At 42.7% G+C, this 26610-nt stretch overlaps 1 protein-coding gene across 1 annotated transcript in view; it reads right to left on the reverse strand.

The window, feature by feature from the left end:
- Positions 1-26610, reverse strand: part of garnl3 (GTPase activating Rap/RanGAP domain like 3) — a 403971-nt gene that overhangs the window by 105214 nt on the left and 272147 nt on the right. The window contains exons 13-16 of the mRNA XM_072240887.1: positions 24778-24823; positions 20722-20828; positions 17478-17593; positions 11502-11534 (exon numbers count right to left, since the gene is read on the reverse strand). Of these exons, the coding sequence (XP_072096988.1) occupies positions 11502-11534; positions 17478-17593; positions 20722-20828; positions 24778-24823 (302 nt within the window). The remainder of the gene's footprint in view (positions 1-11501; positions 11535-17477; positions 17594-20721; positions 20829-24777; positions 24824-26610) is intronic.

Genomic DNA, 26610 nt, shown 5'->3' on the forward strand with positions numbered 1-26610 from the left:
CTGTCCACACCACTCTGTACAGAGCCCTGCGATTGAGGGAATTACAGTTCCCATACCAGGCAGTGCTGCAGCCAGTCAGGATGCTCTCAGCCGTGCCCCTATAGAAAGTTCTTAGAATTTGTGGGGGCCATACCAAACTCCTTCAACTTTCTGTGGTGAAAAAGGCGCTGTTGTGCTTTTTTCACCACACAATCTATGTACAGACCATGTGAGATCCTCGGTGATGTGTAAGCCAAGGAACTTAAAGCTGTTCACCCTCTCAACCCCAGATCCATTAATGTTAACAGGGGTCAGCCTATTGTGGTAATAAATTCCACACGTTCACCACTCTCTGGCTAAAAAAATTTCTCCACATCACTGTTTTAAATGGACGTCCCTCTCTCTTGAGGCTGTGCCCCCTTGTCCTAGAATCCCCTACCATGGAAAACATCTACTCTGTCTATGCCTTTCAACATTCAAAAGGTTTCAATGAGATTCCTCCTCATCCTTCTGAATTCCAGTGAGTACAGACTCAGAGCTATCAAACGTTCCTCATAAGATAACCCTTTCATTCCCGGAATCATCCTTGTGAACCTCCTCTCAATCCTCTCCAATGCCAGCACATCTTTTCTTAGATAAGGAGCCCAAAACTGTTCACAGTACTCAAGGTGAGGCCTCACCAGTTCCTAATAAATCCTCAGCATCACATTCCTGCTCTTAAATCCTAGACTTCTTGAAATGAATGCTAACATTGCACTTGCCTTCCTCACCACCGACTCAATCTGCAAGTTAATCTTTAGGGTGTTCTGCACAGGGACTCCCAAGTCCCTTTGCATCTCAGATTTTTGGATTTTCTCCCCACTTAGAAAATAGTCTGCACATTTATTTCTTCTACCGAAGTGCATGCCTATGCATTTTCCAACATGCATTTCATTTGCCACTTTGTTGCCTATTCTCCTAATCTATCTAAGTCCTTCTGTAGCCTACCTATTTCCTCAACACTATCCGCCCCTCCACCAATCTTTGTATCATCTGCAAACCTGACACTGAAGCCATCTATTCCAACATCTAAATCACTGATAATACAGCTTAAAAAGAAGTCGTTGCAACAATGACCCCTGCGGAACACCACTAGTCACTGGCACCCAACCAGTAATGCAGGAACTACTGTTGACTGCAGAGTGCTTTAGGTTTCATAAGCAAAATCAAAAAGAAGGGGAGTCCATTTCAAATTGAAGGGATTGTCTGAACATTGTCAGTCCTGTAATGGACTTAATGATGTACTGACAGACTGTTTAGTTTGTAAAATCTTGCAAGAAAGCATTCAATAGCACTTCCTAACTGAAGCACAACTTATATTTAAAAGAACAGTTGAAACAGCTGTATCAATGGAAACAGCAGACAGAGATGCAACTGAGTTGCAATCAGGAATGAAAGTGAACAAAACTGTAAAATCTAAACAGAAACTGGCCTGGCTAAACAAATTGTTGTGGCAGGGGCTCACATACACCAGACCAATGCAGGTTTAAAGGTGAAACGCAGTAAATGCAACAGACTAGGACACACACAAAGAGCATGTCGGGAAGACAAAATAAATGGACTGCACAGGGAAGAGAAAATGATAAAAAGTCAATTGCAGCTTTAATAAGCATACTAATCTGCATGCTGTTAAAATCTGATAATGATGAGAGTGACACAGGACTGGGACTGGGTAGACTTGAGATTTACAATGTGAAAACTAACAAGAGACAAGCAATATGGCTTGCACTAGGAGTGAATGGCAAATTAATTACAATGGAATGGAACACTAGCTCAGCTGTCTCAGTCATTCCAGAAAATGAGGTTACTAAGCTACTAAGCTGAAGCCTGCTGATAGCCAGCTCAGAATTTATACTGGAGAAAAGATAACTCCTGTGGAAATGACATTTGTAAAAGTGAAATAGAACCACCAACAACCCACATTGGGCTTGTATGTGGTAAGAACCAGGAGGGCCAGCAATGTGGGGTGTAATTGCCTGAGACGACTACAACTTGATTGGAGATCCATCCACTATTTTTATGCCACATCCCCTGTAATAGAGTAAACTGAAAGTGAATTAAGAAAGGTATCGGATGGTGCCACAGCAATGTTCAAGGATGGCATTGGAAAACTCAAAACATATCAAAGCTAAAATAGTGTTAAATGAAAATGCCACACCCATGTTTTGTTAAGCCCATCTGGTTCGTTGTACCATCTGTGATGAAGTAGCCAGTGAGTTAGATCACAAGGAAGCTGAAGGAATTCTTTCCAAGGTTGAGTGGAGACTATGGACAATGCCAGTGTCCAGTAGTCAAAAAGAATGGGTCTGTCAGTACCTGTGGTGATTTTAAGGTCACCATCAACCCAGTACTGAAAGCAGATCAAAACCCTCTGCCCAGGATAGAAGTTATCTTTGCAAACCTTTCTGGAAGGAAACACTTCAGCAAAGTGGACTTAGCAGAGACCTATTTGCAGATGGAGACAGAAGAAGAGTCCAAAGTGTTTCTCACCATAAACACCCACAAAGGACTTTATCACTAAAATGGGCTTATTTCTGGAGTAGCATCTGCACCTGCATTCTGACAGAAAGCTGTGGACCAGGTGCTGCAAGGCTGCCCAGGCACTCAGTGTTACCTGGATGACATCAGTGTTACCAGTATGGACGACAAGGAACATTTCTAAAATCTCCAGACAGTGTTAGAAAGATTAGAAGATTATGGGTTCAGAGCACAACGCAGCAAGTGTGAATTATTTTAACCAAGTATCACTTACTGTGGTCACACCATAGACACATAAATTTACACAAGAGTGCTGAGAAAATTCAAGCAGCGGTAGATGCCCCAAGGCCAAAGGACATGTCATAGCTGTGTCCTTTTTAGGATTTGCCAATTACTTAAGCAAGTTCCTGCCAAACTTGGCTACTGTGCTCTACCACTTGAACTCTGCTACAGAGCAGGAAGAAATGACATTGGACAAAGCAGTGTGAGGTGGTTTACAAAAGGTAAAGGAAGCTGTGATGCCAGACACCGTACTCACACATTATGATCCACATCATCCAGTGACGTCTGCCATGCACTGTTTGGGATACCAATACACCCAGAAGAAAGGTGTCCTGAGCGGTCAGAACCTTTCCCTGCGGTCCCAGAGTTAACTCCTACAACCACCACAGAGGAGACCCCAACAGCTGAGATTGTTTCACAGCCACGAGTTTCATCTGGCAAGCAATGTGATCCCCTCTTTTTACAAAAGATGTTATCTCACAAGATTAAGAAAGCCTCCACAGCAATTAAATCTTTAGTCCTGAATGGGACAATTTAAACTTGACTATGCTGTGGATGTCTATACAGTAGTTGTATTATATAGGATGTGTATATACAGTATGTATATAAGTTGAAATGGATTCTATAATGAGTTGGATTTTATAGCTAAGCAGGGAAGAGTGTTGTGTATTCAAAGGTTTCAAAGGTGCATTCAATATCAGAGAAATGTATACAACATACATCCTAAAATACTTTTTATCGCAACCATCCACAAAAAAGAGGAGCGCCCCAAAGAATGAACAACAGTTAAATGATAGAACCCCAAAGCTCCCCCCTTCCTGCGGGTAAGTGGCAGCAATATTTGAGTACCTGCCAAATCATCCTATTCATACCCTCACTGGGGCGTGGCACAGTCAGCAATCCAGAGATTACTACCCTGGAGGTCCTGCTTTTCAGCTTTCTGCTGAACTCCCCATATGCTCTCTTCAGGACTTCCTTCCTTTTTCTACCCATGTATTTGGTACCAATTGGTACTGATCCACATCAGTATTTACCAAGGAGAAGGACATGGAGGATAAGGAGATCATTGCCGAAAGTATAAGTATGCTAGGGCATTACAAAGTAAAGAATGAGATAGTGTTGGGTCTCTTAAAAGAGCATTAAGGTGGATAAGTCTCCAGTGCCTGATTCAACACAGCCCACGTTATTGCAAGAGGCTAGTGAAGAGATTGCTGCTGGGGCCTTGACCATTATCTTAGTGTCCTCTCTAGCTACGGGTGAAGTCCTGGAGGACTGGCGAGTAGCTAATGTTGTTCCATTATTCAAGAAGGGAACCGGGGATAATTCTGGAAAGCATAGATCAATGAATTATACTGGACAGAGTTCTTAGGGGTAGGATTTATGAGCATTTGGAAAACCATGGCCAAATTAGGAAAGAGCCAGCATGAGTTTGTGCAGAGCAAGTTGTGTCTTACTAACTTGATTGAGTTTTTGACAAAATGGTGAGGGTGATTGAGGAAGGTGGAGCTGTGGATGCTATCCACATGGAATTTAGTAAGGAATTTGGCAAGGTCCCTCATGGGAGGCTCATTCAGGTGCATGGGATCAATGGTGAATTGGCTGTTTAGAGTCAGAACCAACATGCCCTTAAAAAGTAGAGGGCAGTGGTCAAGAGGACTGGAGATCTGTGATCAGTGGTGTTCCTCAGGGTTCTGTGCTAGGTCCTCTGCTGTACGAATGACCTGGATGAAAATATAGATGGGTGCCTTAGTAAGTTTGCAGATGATACGAAGATTGGTGGTGTTGTGGATAGTGTAGAGGACTGGCAAAGAATACAGTGGGATATGGATAAGTTGCAGATATGGGCAGAGAAATGGCAGATGGTGTTCAACTGGCCAAATGTGAGATGTTGCACCGTGACAGGTCAAACATAAAGAGTGAGTACACTGTTAAGTCCAGGACCCGTAATACTTGACAGTGTTGAGAGCAAAGAGATGTTCGAGTCCAAGTTCATAGCTCCCTGAATATGACTACACAGGTTGAGAGAATGGTTTAGAAGGCATATGGCACGCTTACCTTTATTAGTCAAGAATTGAGTTCAAAAGTCACAAAGTTAGGCCGCATCTGGAGTATTGCCTACAGTTCTGGTCGCCCCATTATAGGAAGGATAACAAGGCTTTGGAGAGGGTGCAGAAGAGGTTTACCAGGATGCTGCCTGGATTAGAGGGCATGTGCTATGATTTATCTCGCTCCTGTATGTCTTCTCATCACCATCTGAAGTTCTGCCAACAATAGTTGTGTTGTCAGAAAATCTGTAGATGTTGATTGAGTTATGCCTGGCCACACAGTTGTGGGTTGAGAGAGATCAGAGCAGTGTGCTGAGCATTGAGATGCACCAGTGTTGACTGTCAGTGAGGAGGAGATGTTACTTCCGATCCGTACAGGATGTGGTCTCCCAGTGAGGAGTCAAGGAACCAGTTGCAGAAGGAGGTACAGAGGCCCAGATGTTGGAGCTTGTTGATTAGAACTGAGGGTTTGGTTGTATTGAATGCTGAACTGCAGTCAATAAGCAGCAACGTGACGTAGGCATTGTTATTGTCCAGGTGATCCAAGTAGAGAGCCAGTAAGATTATATCCGCTGTTGGCATATTGTGGTGATATGCAAACCACTGCAGGTCCGGGTCCTTGCTTAGGCAGGAGTTGATTCTAGTCATGACCAGCCTCTCAGTAGATAAGAGTGCCACTAGGCAATAGTCGTTTAGGCAGTCCACCCTCTTCTTGGCAATGGTATGGTTGTTGCCCTTTTTGAAGCAGGTGAGAATCTCCGGCAGCAGCAGGTAGAGACTGTAGATGTCTTTAGACACACCCGCCAGTTGGTTGGCACAGATTTTCTGTACCCTACCAGGTACAACATCAGGGCCTGGCCCCTTCCGAGGGTTCGGCCCCTTGAAAGATGTTCTGACATTGACCTTCGAGGCAGAGGTCACATGGTCACCAGATGCTGCAGGGATTCGCACAAGCGTAGCTTTATTCTCTCCTTCAAAGCATGCATAAAAGGCGTTGAGCTCATCTGGGAGCGAAACGTAACAGCCGTTCATGTTAGGTTCCCCTTCATAGGGAGTAATGGCCCACGGACCTTGCCAGTGCCAACGTGCATCTGATTCCATCTCTAACCTCAATGGGATTTGCTTTTTTTTAAAATCTTAAAATGGCCTTCCATAGGTCATACCTGAACTTCTTGGATAGTTCTGGATCGCCGGTCTTGAATGCCACAGATCTAGCCCTCAGTAGAGTACAAATCTCCTGGTTCATCCATGGCTTTTGGTTTGGGTATGTCCGTGCTGTTCTCAAAGGCACACACTCATCCATACAGGTCTTGATGAAGTTGGTGAAAACTGTAATTGTATTCACTCAGATTCAAAGATGAATTCCTGAATATTGTCCAGTCCACTGTCTCAAAGGAGTCCTGTAAGTGCTCCACTTCTTGGTCCACACCACTGGTGCTGAAGTCCTTAGTCTCTGCCTATTTGCTGGGAGCAGAAGTGCAGCCAGGCAATTGGACCTTCTGAAGTGTGGGCATGGGATAGAACGATAAGCGTTCTTGACAGTGGTATAACGGTGGTCAAGTGTGTTCCTTCAAATGGTCAAATGACATACTTCCTACCGCAGTGCGACCAGAACTGTACAGAGTGCTCCAGTGATAACCTTACCAACATCTTACAGAGCTGTAACATTTCGTCCTAGCTCTTCTACTCAATATCCTGCCAAATGAAGCATGCATGCAAACCACTTTCTTCATCATCCTGTCTATCTCTGTCACCAGCATTTTACAGTAGTACCGTATCTTTTGATTCCCTTAGAATCAGAACAGAACAAAAAATAACAAGATGAAGTCTTTCAGCCAGCTCTGTCCAACTAACAGCCCGTTGAAAACTGTTGCAAAATGGCTCCCATGTCACCAACCTCACCTACTCTACCACCATGGCCTCAAAATATAACAGTGAGTAAAAGATTTCTGAGGTTTCAGTAGCATGAAACAAATCTAAATATTACTTTCACTAGTGCCCATTTTCAAACAGGCTAAATCTGTGGCCTATTAACTTTAGCTACAATTAAAAATGTAATCAAATACTACTGACCAATAACCAACAGAAACTATTAAGTGCACTCCACTTCACATGCCCAATCACTGAACTATTCCCACAACCAATGGACTCAATTTAAAGGACTCTTCATCTGATGTTCTCAATATTTATTGCTTATTTATTTATTATTATTCTTTCTTTCTTTCTGTATTTGCACAGCCTGTTGTCTTCTGCCCTCTGGTTGACCCCAAGTTGGGTGTCTTTTTTATTATTCTATAAGTTCCTCGGGGTCAATATCACAAATGACCTGACTTGGTCCATCCAAGCAGAGTCCGCTGCCAAGAAGGCCCACCAGCGCCTTTACTTCCTGAGAAAACTAAAGAAATTTGGCCTGTCCCCTAAAACCCTCACTAATTTTTATAGATGCACCGTAGAAAGCATTCTTCTAGGGTGCATCACAACCTGGTATGGAAGTTGTCCAGTCCAAGACCGGAGGAAGCTGCAGAAGATCGTAAACACGGCGCAGCACATCACACAAACCAATCTTCCGTCCTTGGACTCACTTTACACCGCACACTGTCGAAGCAGTGTTGCCAGGATAATCAAGGACACGACCCACCCAGCCAACACACTTCTTGTCCCTCTTCCCTCCGGGAGAAGGCTCAGGAACTTGAAGACTCGTACGGCTAGATTTGGGAACAGCTTCTTTCCAACTGTGATAAGACTGTTGAACAGATCCTGACCCGGAACTGGGCCGTACCCTCCAAATATCTGGACCTGCCTCTCAGTTTTTTTGCACTACCTTACTTTCCATTGTTCTATTTTCTATTTATGATTTATAATTTAATTTTTTAATATTTACTATTGATTTTGTACTCCAGGGAGCGGGAAGCGCAGAATCAAATATCGCTGTGTTGATTGTACGTTCTAGTATCAATTGTTTGGCGACAATAAAGTATAAAGTGTATACTTATTGAGTATGCCCACAAAAAAATAAATTCCAGAGTTGTAAATGGTGACATATATGTACTTTGGTAATAAATTTACTTGGACCTTTGAATTTTAATTTAAATGCAATACATGTAAAAACCTACAATGTATCTCCTCTCATCGGTGAAGGTAAGCATTGATTGTGATTCGTTGTTTCTATTTGTACCTCATCCCAATGTTGGAATCTTATTAGATGTTCACTTCGATATTACTTCTATTGATCTGCGCCACAAGCCAAAAGACGGCAAAATCTCATTCATTCACTGATCTAATTTTAAGCTAGCACTAATATTAAGGTGGGGGGCAGGGTGGAGATAGGTCTCTACCAAAGGAAGTGTAAGGTATTCTTCATCTCCGCTAGCCTGCAGGTCACCCTTGGGCAAGGTGTAGCCCCTGCTTAGCCCCCTGATCAGGGTTAGATGAAGCTACGGGATCAGGTGGTGGATGGTCGTATCACAAGTCCTGGTTATGCAAACATTGGCACTAGGCAGACAATCTCTGAAGATTATTGATAATGGTTGGGGTCACCTGTCTTGGAAAGACACTGCCCAGAAAGCAATAGCAAACTGCTTCTGCAAAAAAATTTGCCAAGAACTATCATGGTCATAAACCATGATGGCCCACGTCATATGACATGGCACTTAATGATGATGATAATGAATATTAATGATTTCTGATACGGACTACCGTATACAACCCAAAGGACTGTGTATTGGGTTTATTTAAAGCATAGGTTGATAGGTTCTTGATTGGTAAGGGCAGCAGCAGTTACAGGGAGAAGGCAGAAGCATGGGGTTGAGAGGGAGAATAAATCAGCCATGATGGAATAGTGGAGCAGACTCCATGGGCCAATTAGCCTAATTCTGCTTCTGTCTTATGGTTTTATGATTTTACTGTAACCAGTTCCTGATCTCTGTTCCGTCCTACTACAGATTAATCTTGTTATTGAATGTGCTGGTAGCTCTCAATCAATTCAATCAGATCAGGTCTCCACAATTACATGATTTATTTATTTGATTACTGAGATACAGCATAGAACAGGTCCTTCCCCTTCCAGCCACACCACCCAGCAATCCTCTGACTTAATCCTGGCCTAATCACAGGACAATTTACAATGACCAATTAACTAGCATTTACTGCCTATCCCTAAGAACTTAAGAAATAGGAGCAGGAATAGGCCAGTTAGTCCATTCAGCCTGATCTGTCGTTCAATGGCTCATCTGGATATTTCCCATAACCCTTCATTCCTGTGTTATCCAAATTCTATCTAACTGTGTCTTAAATATATTTAATAAGGTAGCCTCTACTGTTTTCCTGGTCAGAAAATTCAACAGATTATCTACTCTTTGGGAAAAGCGCCCTTAAGAAGCAGTGGTGAGCTGCCTTCCTGAATTCCTGCAATCTCTGCATTGTTTTATTTAGAGATACACCATGGTAACAGGCCCTTCCAGCCTAACGAGCCTGCACTGCCCAATTACACCCATGTGACCGATTAATCCACTGACACGTATACCTTTGGAATGTGGGAGGAAATCAGAGCACCCAAAGGAAACACACAAGGGGAATGTACAAACTCCTAATAAGACAGCTGTGGAAAGTTATGTGCTGAATCTATTACAGGAGTAGTGTCGAGGTGGCAGTTCCAGAGCTTCGGCCAACAACACCAAGAACAGCTACTTCCCTTCAACCATTTAGTTCTTGAACCAACCGGCACAACCCTAATCACTGCAGTTTGCAACTTTGATCACTTTGCACTAATTTGAACTTGGTTTATTTTGTACTAATTGTGTGCCTCCACGTAGAAATCCTGTATAACTGATAATCCGTATTTTTCTTGTGAATCCTCCCAATATGAAGCCATGTGCCGGTGATGTGGCTGCAAGTTTCTCATTCCAACCACGCATACATGGACTTGTGCAGATGACAATAAACCCGACTTTGACTTTAACTTTGTAAGCAAAGATACATTTACAAGTAAAAATGGTTGGGTTGGGTGAGGGGAAACAGATGTGTTTTATGATGTTCTTAATTTCATAATGAAAATTAATCTGTAAATTCAATTGGGCACTCACATTTTCTGTCATTATCTCTGTCCACAAACATAAGCAAATATTCCCTAATTAATCCACTTTTGGCACTGCAAGTCACACTGCTGTCAAACTGCAAGGATATGGATGTTTTGTTTGGAGATCTTCTTCCAAGCTGGCAAATGAGGTAGACTGGCAACATTTCATGCAGAAAGCAACAAAAATATTTGGAGTTGCAATGCTTTTGGAACTAACTGTTATACCAACCTATAATTCAGCCTCAGAATAGAGGGGTGCCCTTTTCGAACAGAGATGCAGAGGAACTTCTTTAACCAGACTAGTGAACCTCTGGAATTCATTGCCACAAGCGGCTGTGGAGGCCTAAACATTGGGCATGTTTAAAGCAGAGGTTGATAGATTCTTGATTAGTCAGGGCATGAAGGGAGGAGATTGGGGCTGAGAGGGAAAATGGATCAGCCATGATAAAATGGCGGAGCAGACTCGAAGGACCAAATCGCCTAATTCCGCTCCTCTGTCTTAAGGTCCTATATCCGCTCCTAATTCCACTCCTATATCTTAAGATCTAAATAATATACAAAATAACAAACAAAATTATGAGGGACATAGATAGGGTAAATGAAAGCAGGTCTTTTCCACTGAGGTGGGTGAGACTAGAACTAGAGATCATGGGTTAAGGGTGAAAGGTGAAATGGTTAAGGGGATCTTCTTTACTGTGAGAGTGTAGTCCAAGCTGCAGCAGAAGTGGTGGATGCTGGTCCAATTTCAACATTTAAGAGAAATTCGGCTAGGTATATGGATGGGAGGGTATGGAGGGATATGGTCCGAGTGCAAATCGATGGAACTAGGCAGAATATTAGTCTGGCATGGTCTTGATGGGCCGACGGACCTGTTTCTCTGTGTTCTATGGCTCTATGACTTTATGATCAGAATGGGTAGGAGGGGATGAGGAAGAGAGGACGAATGATGCTTTAACAAGTAAACACAGCACACTGGGTCAAACAGCTACCCGAGGCATATCATCACGCTGAAAGTCACCCATAACACACCATTAATGTTAATTCATAGAATTTGCTTTCAATGCCTGTTAGCTCAGCCTGTTGCTTCTTAATAAAATGGACACCAATTTCACACATGACAAGAACCAAGAGACAACAGAGCTTGTAATATTTTAGTCCAATAAACGCAATGCTTTCTTTCAGTTAGAGGCAAGGTTAGGGCACATTGTTAAGCACTTTTGAAAACCATGCTTCAACGCTAGATGCAGTCAGATGTTACAATGAATGTTATTAACATGGGCAAAGCAGTGTTAATCCTTTAAGGACAAGCTGCGCATTCGTGCATCAGAAAACAAAACCCTTTAAGGTCTGTGTGCCACGGAATACTGATGAGAGATTTAGCGTGCCGGCACATCATTCTAATTGAAACCATCGCCGTGGTTACGTAAACCTTTGAGAACAGGCACAATTTGAAGGAAAGGTCCAAGGAATCCAGACTCAATAATTGCTTGGCTTCCACTGTTTCTGATGCTGGTTGAATGCACTGAAGTTGCCCATCTTAGTTCAAGGGGGGTAAATGCTCATGAACTCAGACGTAAAGGGAAATAAAAGATAAATGGTCTCACTGTTATCCAGCCTAGTTGGATTTCGTTCATTTCCTAAAGAAGAAATGTGACACAAAACAGTGGTTCACTGTGATATGCTCTCAACATTAACAAGTTAACGCTAAACCAGAAAGTGAGCCCAGTCTCAAAGCTTGTGTTGGGACAAGATCACATAGATAATATTCTCTAAACAATGTTAATATATAACATTGTGGGTAATTGTACTTGAATAATTGCATGCAAAATCAACCACTGAACTTTCTAAACAATTTACTTAATAAATACATGTAAGACCGAAATTAATATTTTTAACACATTAAAATGCATGCAAAAATATCAAAATTCTTTGATACAATTTTGTCTCTAGTATACTCTTTAATAATAGAGATTACTTTATAGAGACTTTGCCCCATTGAGATATTAGTTAGCCACTCTGTGTTGTTCAGTGGTTGCAGAAGAAACCATTTATTTACTTGCCCCACTCCTATCAGGGAAGCATCCACGCCAGGACCTCCAGACCCAAAAACAGTTACTTTCCCCAAAGAATAGTCAGTATGTGGGATACAAAATACAACGGGAGATAAAAAGGACATGTAAAAAGGGCAGTGTTACAATAGCCATGGGGGAAATCAATATCAGAATGAGAACCAGGTTTAATATCACCAGCATGTCATGAAATTTTTTAACTTTGTGACAGCGGTACAATGCAATATATGATAAATATAGAAAAAGAACTAAATAAATTACAGTAAGTCTATATCTGTATATTAAACAGTTAAATTAAAAATACCAGTGCAAAAACAGAAATAATAAGAAGTAAGGTAGTGCTTATGGGTTCAATGTCCATTTAGAAATCGTATGGCAGAGGGGAAAAAGCTGTTCTTGAAAAGCTGAGCGTGTGCCTACAGACTTTTGTACCTCCTTCCTGACGGTGAAATGACAGGAGGGCATATCCTGGGTGATGGGGGTCCTTAAGAATGGATGCAGACTTTCTGAGGCACTGTTTCTTGAAGATGTCTTGGACACTCCGGAGACTAGTACCCATAACGGAACTGACTAATTTCATAACTTTCTGTAACTTCTTTTGATCCTGTACAATGCCCCCCCCCCCATACCAGACATTGATGCAGCTACATTGGAAAAATCAGGTTGGTGCTGGATTCCAAGAAAGGGAATCTGGAGAGTGCCTACAGGATGGCTTTTTAGAGCAGCTTGTGGGGTTGAGTCCAGGAGGGGAAAGGGAATTCTAAATTAGGTGTTATGTAATAAACCAAATTTGATTAGGGAGCTTAAGGTAAAGGAACCCTAAGGAAGTAGTGACCATAATATAATAGGATTCACCCTGTAGTTTGAGAGGGAGAAGATAAAATCAGATGTATCAGCATTACAGTGGGGAAAGGGAATTACAGAGGCATGAGAGAAGAGCAAATTGGAATTTGTATCCCACATCCTGGCTATTATTTGAAGCCCTGAATACAACTCCCATCAGGGTCTTTTTACTCCTGTAGTTCCTTAACTTTACCCACAAGGATTTCACACCTACCAATCCTATGTCATATCTTTTGAAGGATTTGATATAATTTTTTTTTTACCAATAGAGACACCCCATCCCCTTTGCCAACCTCTCTGCCCTTTCAATACAATGTGTATCCTTGGATTTTAAGCTCACAACTATAATCTCCTTTCAGCCACACTCAGTGGTGCCCATAGCGTCATAGTTGACGATCTCTAACTGCACTGCAAGATGGTTTACCTTATTCCTAATACTGCGCGCATTCAGGTATAATATCTTCAGTCCTGTATTCATCCCCCTTTTGGATTTTGCCCTTATGTTACACTGCAACTCATCCCACTGACTGTAATGATTCTGTAAATTAAATTTGTTAGACTAAAATAAACACTAAAATAAAATAAAATCCTCCAATAAAGGCTTCTATTGTAAATCTCAGTATTTAGGCTATGTAACTATGGATGATAGAAAACTGGAACAATGTGTGGGAGGGAAGGGTTAGATCTTAAATGGGGTTAAATGGTCAGCACAACATCCTGGGACAAAGGGCCTATACTGTGCTGTATTACTAAGGAGAAGGTGTTTGGGAAGATGAAAGGACTGCAGGTAGATAAATCACCTAGACCAGATGGACTATGTGCAGGGTTCTGCTTTAATTTAAATAGCAATAGACATTGTGCAGGTTGGATTTAAATAGCCTCCACTGGGACTATTCAGTGCTGATCTCAATAACATTTTGGTCAGTTCACAAATCACAGTGATCCGGGGATTGTTAGGTGGGAGATTTGGGGAAATGTGCCTGAGGTACAGGACAAGCACAGAAGCTGTATACACAGATGTTGGTTGGAGAGGTCTAATGTGGAATATTGTGTGCCTTTCTGGTCACCTACCTACAGGAAAGATATCACTAAGATTGAAAGAGTGCAGAGAAAATGCACAAGGATGTTGCTGGGTGTGACAGAGAGCACTCGGTAAACGTACACACACACACACACACACACACACACACACACACACACACACACACACACACACACACACACACACACACACACACACACACACACAGTCTTGTTATTCTGTGGTCGTTGTGCTGAGCGGATGCCCTTCAGTGCCTTCCCCAGTATGTTCTCATAATGGGTCCTAAACTTTGATATGCTCATTCCACATCCTATTCCCATTCTGACATGTTTATCCACGGCCTCCTGTACTGTAAAGATGAAGCCACACTCAGGTTGGAGGAACAACACCTTATATTCCCTCTGGGTAGCCTCCAACCTGATGGCATGAACATCGACTTCTCTAACTTCCGCTAGGCCCCACCTCCCCCTCGTACCCCATCTGTTATTTATTTATATACACACATTCTTTCTCTCACTCTCCTTTTTCTCCCTCTGTCCCTCTGACTATACCCCTTGCCCATCCTCTGGGTTTCCCCCCCTCCCCCTTTTCCTTCTTCCCGGACCTCCTGTCCCATGATCCTCTCATATCCCTTTTGCCAATCACCTGTCCAGCTCTTGGCTCCATCCCTCCCCCTCTTGTCTTCTCCTATCATTTTGGATCTCCCCCTCCCCCTCCCACTTCCAAATCTCTTACTAGCTCTTCTTTCAGTTAGTCCTGACGAAGCGTCTCGGCCTGAAACGTCGACTGTGCCTCTTCCTAGAGATGCTGCCTGGCCTGCTGCGTTCACCAGCAACTTTGATGTGCGTTGCTTGAATTTCCAGCATCTGCAGAATTCCTCTTGTTTACTGATATGTTCAGGTTGGCTTTATGGGGCCTTTTCCACCATACACAGCAGAATATTCCATTCCTTTAGCAATGGGGATATGTAAATGTGTATGTATACTGTATTTAAGGTAGATACTTCTATTTATTTTGTAATATGATTGTAACTACACTGTGAGGTACACCATATTCTAATTCATGTGTAGTCTTAAGTTAACTTTGTAGGTCATTAAAGCAGACAACCCACCCTGAAAAAACTCATTTCAGGGAGGTAGTATCATCAATTTGCAGGAGACTTCCGGAGAGGTGGGATGTCTGCAATAGAGTAGCTCCTTAGCAGCTAGCCAGCTAGTTTAAATAACGTTAGCTATGCTTATGAACGAATGACACCTGTTAAACTCACCTCAACACGTCTTTTACAGTCTTAACCCACCATGGGCAATAGAAAAGTCACTATTGCAAACAGTGCAGCGAGCAACACTGTCATTATTTTGACCCCTATTAGGCAGGGGTACACTTTAGTGTAGTTTGGGGTGGTGTACGTCTTATATTTTCTTTTTTTGGAACTCTCTCGCTCTAGCTCTTGCTCTCACTCGCTCTCTCTCGCACGCATGCTCTCTCACTCATGGTCGCTCTCATTCACGCTTGCTCTCTCGTACTTGCTTTCTCGCTCTCTCTCTCTCGTGGTCGCTCTCACTCACGCTTACTTTCTCGCTCTTGCTCTCTCTCTTGCACTTGCTTTCTCGCTCTCGCTCTCTCGTGCTCTCTCTCTCGTGGTCACTCTCACCGCGCTCACTCTCTCGCGTTTGCTTTCTTGCTCTTGCGCTCGCTCCCTCTCGCGCACTCTCAAAAAGATCAATTTCCGGGACATTGTATATAATTTGCGGGCATCAGGGAGCCACTATTAATATGCGGGAGACTCCCGGAACTTCCAGGAGAGGTGAGATGTCTGTTAAGGGTGGTATGTCCTGGTGCCTAATAAACAGGGCTCTTCACCCTCAGTGAGGGAAAGATCGGGGCTGCCACGAGTTCACACTGGACAAGGTATGGAGTTATTATTGTTTTCTGATATCTCTTTGCAAACATTGACTTTTTTCTTGTCACTATTTCTGCTAATTTTTGTAAGTTTGACTTTTGACACGCCAAATCAACACCCTTGTACTAATATGCTAAGTGACCCCAGCTACAGTATATTTCCTTTGGTCATGACCCATGTACCTACCACTGGGACTTTAGAAACTGAATTGTAGAGAAAGATTGAATAAGTTAGGTATTTATTCCCTGGAGCGTAGGAGAACGAGGGGAGATTTGATACAAGGAGGCAAAATTCTGAGGACAAATGCAAGCAGACATTTTCCACTGAGGTTGGGTGAGACTAGAACTAGAGGTCATAGGTTCAGGGTGAAAGGTGAAATGTTTAAGGGAACATGAGGGGGAAGGGAGTGTGGAATGAGATGCCAGTGGAAGTGATGGACGCAGGTTTGATTTCAACACCTAAGAGAAGTTGGGGTAAGTGCTTGGATGGGAGGGGTATGGTCTGGGTGCAGGTTGATAGGACTGGGCAGTATAACAGTTCAGCATAAACTGAACGGGCTGAAGGGCCTGTTTCTGTACGGCAGTGTTCTATGAGTCTATGACACACAATGATCCTATTAACAAGCTTGAGGGAGTCCCATGGCCTAATTCTGGACCCTTATATGTATTCTTAAGGAGGAAATTCCTCCAACTACTTTTTAAAATTTTTTTAAAAAATTATTTTATTTTATTGAGATACAGGGTGGAATAAGCCCTTCTGGCCCTTTGTGCCACGCTGTCCAGCAATCGCCTGATTTAATCCTAGCTTAATCATGGGGCAATTTACAATGACCAATTGACCTACCAACCATTACATCTTTGGACTGTGGGAGGAAACCCACGCGGTCACGGGGAAAGTGTACAAATTCCTTACAGGCAGCGGTAGGAATTGAACGTGTGTCACCTGTACCGTAAAGCATTGTGCTCACCAGTACGCTACCATGCCTTTAACTTTCATTAATTATTTCTTAATAACAAAGTTTTGCATAAATCATTTAACAGTAGTTAAATTGAAACTGCTCCAAGAATATGATCAATTCTGGGCAGGAATCAAAATTGTCATAGAACACAGAACAGGCCCTTCAGCCCAAGATGTTGTGCTGACCTTTTAACCTACTCTAAGATCAATCTAACCCTTCCCTCCTACATAGAGCCCCATTTTTCTATTATTCATGTACCTCTCTAATATGCACCTAATGTACCTGCCTCTACCACCACCCATGGCAGTGTGTTCCACATAACCACTAGTCTCTGGGTGAAGAACTTACCTTTGACATCTCCTCCTCCAATTGCCTTAACTTATGCCCCTTTTTATTTGGTATTTCTGCCTTAGCTATCCACTCTACCTATGTCTCTTATCACCTTGTACACCTGGATCAAGTCAACTCTCATCTTCCTTCTCTCCAAAGAGAAAAGCCTTGGTTTGCCCAACCGGTCTTCCCAAGGTATGCTCTTTAATCCAAGCAGCATCCTGGTAAATCTCCACATCCTTCTTATAATGAGGTGACCAGAAATGAACACAATATTCCAAGTCATGCTGATAATTTTTTTTTTGAATTTGCAGAGGTTGGAGTTAATGGCGGATTAAAAGAAGATTTGTGGCAACAACACAGAGCCAATAAAACTCCATGACTTTACTGGCATGCAACCTCATGCAGGCAGCGAATATATATCAGTAGCTGTCGTACCTTGTGTAAGTCCGGTATGAGATCCTGATACAGGGACCTTATCAACATGTCCAACGTACGCTGACGTTTCTGAGAGAATGTTGGCGTCTCCAGAGTTGCCTTTTCTCCATTTATTACTGAAAAATTACACATCAGAGAGCAAGCATGAGCAGTGTCCAGTGCTCACCAGAGTCTAGCAGAATGAGAGAGCATCTCATTGAAACCCATCGGATACAGAATGGACGTGGAGATGATGTTTCTTATAATGGGGGAGTCTATGACCACAGGGCACAGTCTTAGAATAGAAGGATGTCCCTTTAGAACAGAGATGAGCAGGAATTTCTTTAACCAGAGAGTGGCGAATCTGTGGAATTCACTGCTGTAGATGATGTGGAGGCCAGGTCATTGGGTATATTTAAAGCAGAGGCTGATAGGTTCTTGACTAGTAAGGTTACGGAGAGAAGGCAGGAGAATGGGGTTGAGAGGGATAATAAATCAGTCATGATAGAATGGCAGAGCAGACTCGATGGGCCAAATAGCCTCATTCTGCTGCTGTGTCTTATGGTTCTTATGCTTTTAAAATGAACTGATCCTGTCTTATTTATTCCCTTTTCCAGATGGGGGTAAAGGTGGCAAGTCATTATTTGTTGCAATCTGCTTTTTCCCTGTATCCAGTTGGCAAATTCCTGTACAGTAAGACTCTGTTAATCTACTATCAGACAATTCAGAACTGCCAGTGGTTTGGTGTCTAACTGACTGAGTACCGATCCCTATATCCCCTGTCACACACTGAAAGCCTGGTTCCCACAGTCCCTTTAAACTCATCGGAATCCCAGTACCTGTGTCCCCCGAAACTCCCCTGGGTCTGTTTCCGGCACTTTACCAGGTTCACTCAGAATATATTATTCTACTGTGTGCAACCTAAAACAAAATCTGCATTAAGAGTATGTAGGAGGATTAACAGAAATACATTCAGTGGCCACTTCTACACGCGATTGTTAATACAAATATCTAATTAGCTGATCATGTGGCAGCAACTCAATACATAAAAACATGCAGACGAGGTTGAGAGGTTCATTTCTTGTTCAGACCAAACATCGGAATGGGGAGGAAATGGGATCTAAGTGACTTTAACCATGGAGTGATTGTTGGTGTCAGATGGGGTGGTTTGAGCATCTCAGAAACTGCTGATCTCCTGCGACTTTCATGCACAACAGTCTTTTGTTTTACAGAGAGTGGGGCGACAAATAAAAACCATCCAGAGAGCAGCAGTTCTGCAGGCAAAAATGCATTGTTAGTGAGAGAGGTCAGAAGAGAATGGCCAGACTGGTTCAAGCTGACAGGAAGGTGATAGTAACTCAAATAACCATGCATTACAACAGTGGTGTGCAGAATAGCACCTCTGAATGCACAATGCATTGAACCCTGAAGTGGGTGGTCTAGAGCAGCAGAGGAGCCCGCAGGGTTCCACTCCTGTACCTAATAAAATGGTCACTGAGTCTAACATCCAGCATTACAGAGAATAAGCCAGGTGAAGTGGCTGAGGCAGGTACAATCACAACTTTAATTTTTCAAAGACTGTTGCCAGGTACATGGATTAAAAAAGAGGTTCAATGGTTCATTTATTATCAAATTATGTACGCAGTATACAACTGAGATGTGTTTTCCCCAGATTGTGTATTCCATGGACCAGCAAATCCCAGCCGGTTTAGCGAGCAGAGCGGCGGACACCCCTGCTGAAATCCGGAGGAAAACACACAGAGGATGCAGAAGGAGATCACAAAGCCGAGGAAAGAGGACTGGGTCGAGACAACAGAGACTTTTGGAGAAGGGGAGTTCGGTGGGTAATACCGTTCCAGCTGACCGGAAGTGCACTGACAGCGGTAAGCGTGAAGGATTGGGTGCTTACTGTTCTGGCTAACAACGGATGGTGCAATCCGGGGTATATTACGATTGAGGAATGTGTTTGCAGACTGGATATTGAACTTTTTACTGTTGGACTTCGGCCACATTCCACCGTATACAACACTTGGCGGCACGGGAGGTCGTTCCTGCCTGTGGCCATTGAACGTGCAGCTCCTCCCGTGGAGGGTCAGACACCCTGAGCCAATAGACTGGTCCTGGACTTATTTTCCATCTGGCATAGTTTGCATTTTGTTGTTTAATTGTTGGGGGTTTTTGTATTGCTATATTTACGCTCTGTTCTTGGTTGGTGCAGCTGTAACAAAACCAAATTTCCCTCGGGATTAATAAAGTATATCTAGCTATCTATACCCACGAAACAAAGAAAACCATTTAGTCATTCAAAGAAAAACATCAAAATATCAAAGTTAGGTTTAGTTGTCACATGTACGTCAAAACATGCAGTGAAATACGTTGTTTGTGTTGAGAACGCGACGGGAGGGCATCCCGCAAGCGTCACTGTGCTTTCAGCACCAGCATGGCATTACCAACAACTTACTAATGTCTTTTTAACATGGGAGGAAACGGGAGCACCCAGAGGAAACCAACGAGGTCACATTGGAATAACATGCAAACTGTTTATGCAGCCTACTGGAAAGGGATTTTGGCTGGCATGGGCTAGTTGGGCCGAAGGGCCTGGTTCGGTGCTGTATGACTCTATGGGACTTCCATATTAAGTTCTTAGCCCAGAGATGGGAGCACGGCAAAGGTATAACCCATAAATGTTTTTCTTACCTGTTCTCCTCAGACCCCACAAACAAGAACATAAGAAATAGGAGCAGGAGTTGGCCATCTGGCCTGTCGAGCCTGCTCCACCATTCCATAAGATCATCGCTGATCTGTCCATGGACTCATCGCCACTCATCTGCCTTTTCCCCTTAACCTTCAATTCCCCTACTTTGCAAAAATCTATCCAACCTTGTCTTAAATATACTTACTGAGGCAGCCTCCACTGCTTCATTGGGCACAAAATTCCACAGATTCACCACCCTCTGGGAAAAGCAGTTCCTCCTCATCTCCATCCTAAATCTACTCTTCCAAATCTTGAGGTTATGTCCCCTAGTTGTAGTTCACCTCCACCTCCCCAGTAACTCCCCATTCATCCTTCCCAATCGTTTTTCCACCCACTGACCTACAGACCAGCCTCCCGCCTCACCTCAGAGCTGATCCAGGTTAATATTCACTCTTTCTATAATAACTCTTTACTGTCTGTTTAGTGCCATGGATTTTTATGGTAGTTCATTATCTGCGATAGTGCCTTGGTCCCTGGAATGGAACGGTGTTCCAAGAAAGGCAGACTTACATTTGACTAGAACAAAGTCCCTGAACTCATGATGGTCTGTAAACACTGGAGGAGATGGTAGAGGAGGTCCAAACAGTGGGACGCTTTCTTCAGAAAATATCTTAAGTCTGTTAAACAAAAATGAGTGAACATCGTTAGAAATCGTACAGTATGCAACATTCATCCAAAGTCAAAGTTCAAAGTAGATTTATTATCAAAGCACGATTACGTCACCGTATGCAACCTTGAGATTCACTTTCATCCAGCATTTACAGAAAAATAAAGAAATCCAGTAGAATTTACAAAATACTGTACATGAACAAAGACTGATAAACAACCAATGTGGAAAAGAAGACTTTGTGCAAATTAAAATAAATAATACTGTGAACATTGTTGTAAAGAGTCCTTGAAAGTGAGTCTGTAAGTTGTACAAAGTAAGAGTGCAGCTGAGGTGTGTTATGTCAATATTTTGTGATTTTTATCACTTTAATATTTCCCTTTTTTATTCAAAGTGGGAACAAATGTGTCTAATGGCCTCCAGCAGTATAAGATAAAGCCCAAAGTAATTTTACCTGCCTTAACATTGTCAATATCAGCAGAGACTGAACTGCTCAACAAAAGATTGGGAACATTAAAAACTCTCCTTGTTTTTAACTTCTTTTATGTGTTGGCAGCAAGTGTGCACTGGCAAAGTCTATATTTACATTCATTTTGCTTTAGGAATGATCCGGGGCAGTAAAACATGCACACAGGAGATTCTGCAGATGCCAGAAACCCGGAGCAACAAACACAGGTTGCTGGAGGCAGCGTCTACCGAGAGGAATAAAACGTCGATGTTTCCGGCTGAGACCCTTCATCAGGACAAAATGCTGAAGGGACTCAGCAGGTCAGGCAGTATTTATGGAAATTAATAAAACAGTCAACATTTTGAGCTGAGACTCTTTATCAGTTGGCACCTTGGCAGTGGCAAACAGCAGAAAATGCCCAAGACCCAGTGGGAAGAACAGTGGTATGGCAGGTAGTACTGAGGCCCCATGGCCACCTAAGAGATTAGCTTTGTTTATCACATCTATCAAAACATTGAAACATACAATGAAATGCATTGTTTGTGGCAACTACCAATCCCGTCCATGGATGTGCTGGTAGCAGCTCGCAAATGTTGCCATACTTCCAGTGCCAACATAGAATGCCCACATCTTACTAAGCCATATGTCTTTGGAAGAGAGGGGAAGAAACCCATGCAGTCCTGGGGAGAACATATAAACTCCGAACAGAGAGCAGCAGGAATTGAACCCCGATTACTGACCAGGATTCAATCCTGATTGTCAGTGCTTTGTGGAGTATTCATGTGGGTGCATTCTGGGCACTCTGATTCCCTCCCACATCCCGAAGAAGTGCAAGTTGGGAGGGGAAGTGGTGGCTATGAATTGCCCCTGGTGTAGGCGAGTGGGAGCTGATGGGGGAGTGGGGATTGGCGTAAAATGCATGTTTGCTGGTGGGTATGTCAAAGGGTTGTTTCTGTGCCTGGGGGAGAAGAGATGACAGAGAGGTTGAGGAATGAGATCGATCAGAACTGGTAGACGCTCAATGGGACAAAGGCCCGGCTCCAGAATTGTGAGAAATACAGAAGTGAAGCAAAAAACATGAAAGAAAACAAAATAAATTAATAATTAACATAATATTTGAGTTGGACTGTGATTATCACTGCTGCCATTTCAATTTAGCTGTGTTTTGCAGAAAGCAGCACTTGACACATCTCTCGACTGATTAATAACTGAAAAGACTTTAGTGTTCTGATCACAAATAACAAGTGAAGGACTGAACCAAAAATAAATGTCAAGAGATCTTCAGACTCTAAGTATCAGAGAGGACAAAAAAATGAATCCAACTGTCAGACATCTGCACAGACAGCTGGGAAATAAAGGAGACACTCTCTCCACCAACTACGATTTACAAAAGTTCAAAGTTCAAAGTAAATTTATTATCAAAGTACTTATGCAGTATGTCACCATATACAACCCTGAGATTCATTTTCTTGTGGGAATATTCAGCAAATCCAAGAACTATTATAGAATGAATGAAAGACCACACCCAACGGGGCATACAAACGACCAATGTGCATAAGACAAAAAACAGCAATTACAAAAGAAAAAAAAAGAAATAATAATAATAAATAAATAAGCAATAAATATGGAGAACATGAGATGAAGATTCCTTGAAAGTGAGTCCATAGGGTGTGGGAACAGTTCAATGATGGGGTGAGTGAAGTTATCCACTCAGGTTCAAGAGCCTGATAGTTGAGGGGTAATAACTGTTCCTGAACCTGGTGGTGCGAGTCCTGAGGCCCCAGTTCCTCCTTCTTGATGGCAGCAGTGAGACTGAGCACAGCCTGGACAGGGAACTTTCTGAAGGAAGTCGATCTATCTATTAATTCGTTGAACGAAGGTAAACTGACCACTACATTTATAGCATTTGGCAAGTACATCGAATTTTAATAGAACTTTATGGGAGCAATACAAAGTATTGTGTGTACTTCTGGTCACCCATCTACCGGAAAGATATCAATAAACATGAAAGAGTACAAAGAAATTTTACAAGGATGTTGCTGGGAATTGAGGACCTGAGTGAAAGGGAAAGTTTGAACAGGTTGAGACTTCATTCCCTGGAGCGTAGGAGAATGAGAGGAGATTTGATAGAGGTATACAAAATTATGAGGGGTATAGATAGGATAAATGCTGAGGTTGGGTGAGACTAGAACTAGAGGTCAAAGGTTAAGGGTGAAAGGTGAAATGTTTAAGGGGAACATGAAGGGCAACTCTTCACTCAGAGGGTGGTGAGAGCATGGAACGAGATGTCAGAGGAAGTGGTCAATGCCCCAACAATTGCAATATTAAAGGAAGTTTGGATCAAGTACGTGGATGAGAGGGGTGTGGAGGATTATGGCCCAGGTGCAGGTTGCTGGGACTAAGCAGAATGATCATTCAGCATGGATTAGTTTGCATAAAGAGTCTGTTTCTAAGCTGTTGTGTTCTATGATTCTATAACTCTATACTTGCAGAATCACAAACATGAGAAAATCTGAAGATGCTGAAAATCCAGAGCAACACACACAAAATACTAGAGGAACTCAGCAGGCCAGGCAACATCTATGGAATAGAGTAAACAGTCGGCGTTTTTGGGCCGAGACCCTTCATTGGGACTGGCGTGAGTCACTCAATATTAGTAGGACTTGTACTGGGCTCTTTTTTTTGGTGTTCTCTGGATTGTAGTGAAGATCCAGAGAGGAACATCAAGTAAAATGGAGTTGCAAGGAAAAAGGACCACATGGGTGCATTGGGGATTGGGTTGCGGGAGGCTTTACACTGGAGCCATAAATTGGTGATGCTCATGGTAAAGTCATTGTGCCTTGCCGTGGTTGCTCGCTCCTAACCCTCTGTTAATCATGTACACTCCCCTCCTGTCACTGCTTGCTCTCCTTGCAAGAAAATGTTTGGCGACAATTTCAGTGTAACCCACCTTCTAGAGAACCTCAGCCTTGTCGTAGGGTTTGAAGACATGCATGCCTTAATGACCCAGAGAGCTATGTTGGCTGGAGTCAGGGCCTTGTGCTTTGGCTGTTGTTTGGGTCACCCATGCCAAACAGGTCAAAGGGTAAAGGCCAGACTAAGAGTGGTCCACTGATAGTCCAGGTTTGGGGGTTCAGCTCAGGGTTAACAACCCTGAGTAGTAAAACCAAATTGTTATGGAAGCAACAAAGAAGAATCCTTCCACATCTGTCTGCAGCTGGATGGACAGATAGAGACGAAGACCCTTCATCGCTGCCCTATATGCCAGCAGTGCTAACGGCAGTAAGGAGAGTAAATCAGGCACAAGATCAGCCCTCGGCCATTCTAAAGGGACTGAACGGTGGTTGAGATGGTTGGGTTCCTGTAGTGTCATAGCAAGGTGCAAGAAAGTCACTCAAATATATAGTAAGGCTAAGCCTCACTTCTCTCCTCTTTAACCACCACCAGCGCTGCTCTTTCCTCATCCATTGTAAAGTAAAACAAAGCACACCATCAAAAAAATCAGACTTACCTGTAGCTGTCATTTTGTTTGTTATATCGGACTAAGGCAAAAATATCTGTGTCAAAAGCTAAAGAAATAACCACATTTTTCATATTAATACTAAGTCATAGTTTAAAGCAGACATTAACTATAATAGATAATTGATAACAGAATATTTGAGTTCAATTATTCATGCTTACCTTGGCTCTCACTTAAGATAATAATTCAGTTATTTAATCATAACTGACAAAATAACTCCAAACTTAGTTCTCACCTCAAACTCTTTTACCGCCACCATTGTGTGGTACAGAAACGGCAAGGTATCGGACCCCAAGACCCTACATAGGATAGAAAACACTGCCAAAAGGATCACTGGGGTCTCCCTCCCACTGATTCGTGACATTAACCTGGAGCGTTGTGTACAAAGGACCCCGAAGCATTCCCACAATCTCCTTGACCCATTATCATCAGAAAGGAGACAGAAATCAGGACTAGGACTACCAGACTGGGTAACAGCTTCTTCCCTCAGTCTATGAGACTAACGAATACCCTGCCACCACTGAGGTCTCATCACTAGGACAGCGAGCAGTTTACTGTTTACCTGTGCCACAGTTTTGAATTATATTTTATTAACTTATCTATGATAGTATTTTGTTTTATGTGCTATGTGTGTGATATATGTTTTGTGGGTGCACCATAGTACAGAGCAACATTGTTTTGTTTGGTCATACATAGGTATAGTCAGATAACAATAAACTTGACTTTGAACGTGAGCTCTCAACTTTGTGATCAAGTATTTTTTTTCGCAATGACTATTCACAATATGATGCTGACGTTAATTCACAAAGAGCTCAAAATCTGAGAAGATTCAGTAGTTTTCTTTGTACTTGGTTTCTGAAGCTAATAGAGGAATAAGTCATTTTCTGAATGACTTTCCAAAACAGGAAAACATGATATCAAACTTCCCAAAACAGAAGTGGGCCTCTCTCGCCTGCTTCTCTATTCAACACGGCTATGGTTGATTTAGCACCTCGAGGACAGCTTCTACTCCACTGTGATAAGACTATTAAATAGTTCTCTGCTACAATAAGAGGGACTCTTGACCTCATAATCAAGCCCGTTACGATTTTGCACTTTATTGTTTACCTGCACTGCACTTTCTCAGTAGCTGTTACACGTTATTGTTAATCTTTTACCTTGTCCTACCTCAATGCACTGTGTAAAGATTTAGAGAGAGTTTAGTCTTTTTTGCCACGTACATCAAAACATCGAAAACACACAGTGAGATGCGTTGTTGGTGTCGATGACTATCATAGCCTGAGGACAGTGTAACATTGTGCACATCACTTTGCAGCACCAACAACCGAAGTTCAATTCCTGTGACCGCGTGAGCTTTTTTCTGGTGCCCTGCTTCCTTCCACAGTCCAAATACATACGGGTTCGTAGGTTAATTGGCCACGTGGGTTATAATTGGGTGGCGCAGGCTCATCAGACTGGTAGGGCCTGTTACTGTGCTGATCTCTAAATCAAATTGAACTGAAAATTAAATTAAGTGTGCAAAGGGCAGTCGGCAATTGTTGCTATGCTTCTGGTGCAGCACAGCATACCCACAACTCGCTAATCCTAATGCGTACATTTTTGGAATGTGAGAGGAAACCCACGTGATCATGGGGAGAACCTGCAACCTCCTTACAGACAGCGATGGGAAAAGAACCCTAATTGCTGCTGCTGTCTACATGTATTTGATCTGTGTGGATCATTTGCAAGACAAGCTTTTCACTGTATCTTGGCACATGATACAATAGTAAACCAATTCCAATTCCTCAAGTGTGCAAACTTGTCCCATTTCTAAATTCACCGAAG

Source organism: Mobula birostris, chromosome 22, assembly GCF_030028105.1.
Source record: "Mobula birostris isolate sMobBir1 chromosome 22, sMobBir1.hap1, whole genome shotgun sequence".
In the NCBI taxonomy this organism is placed as follows: Eukaryota; Metazoa; Chordata; class Chondrichthyes; order Myliobatiformes; family Myliobatidae; genus Mobula; species Mobula birostris.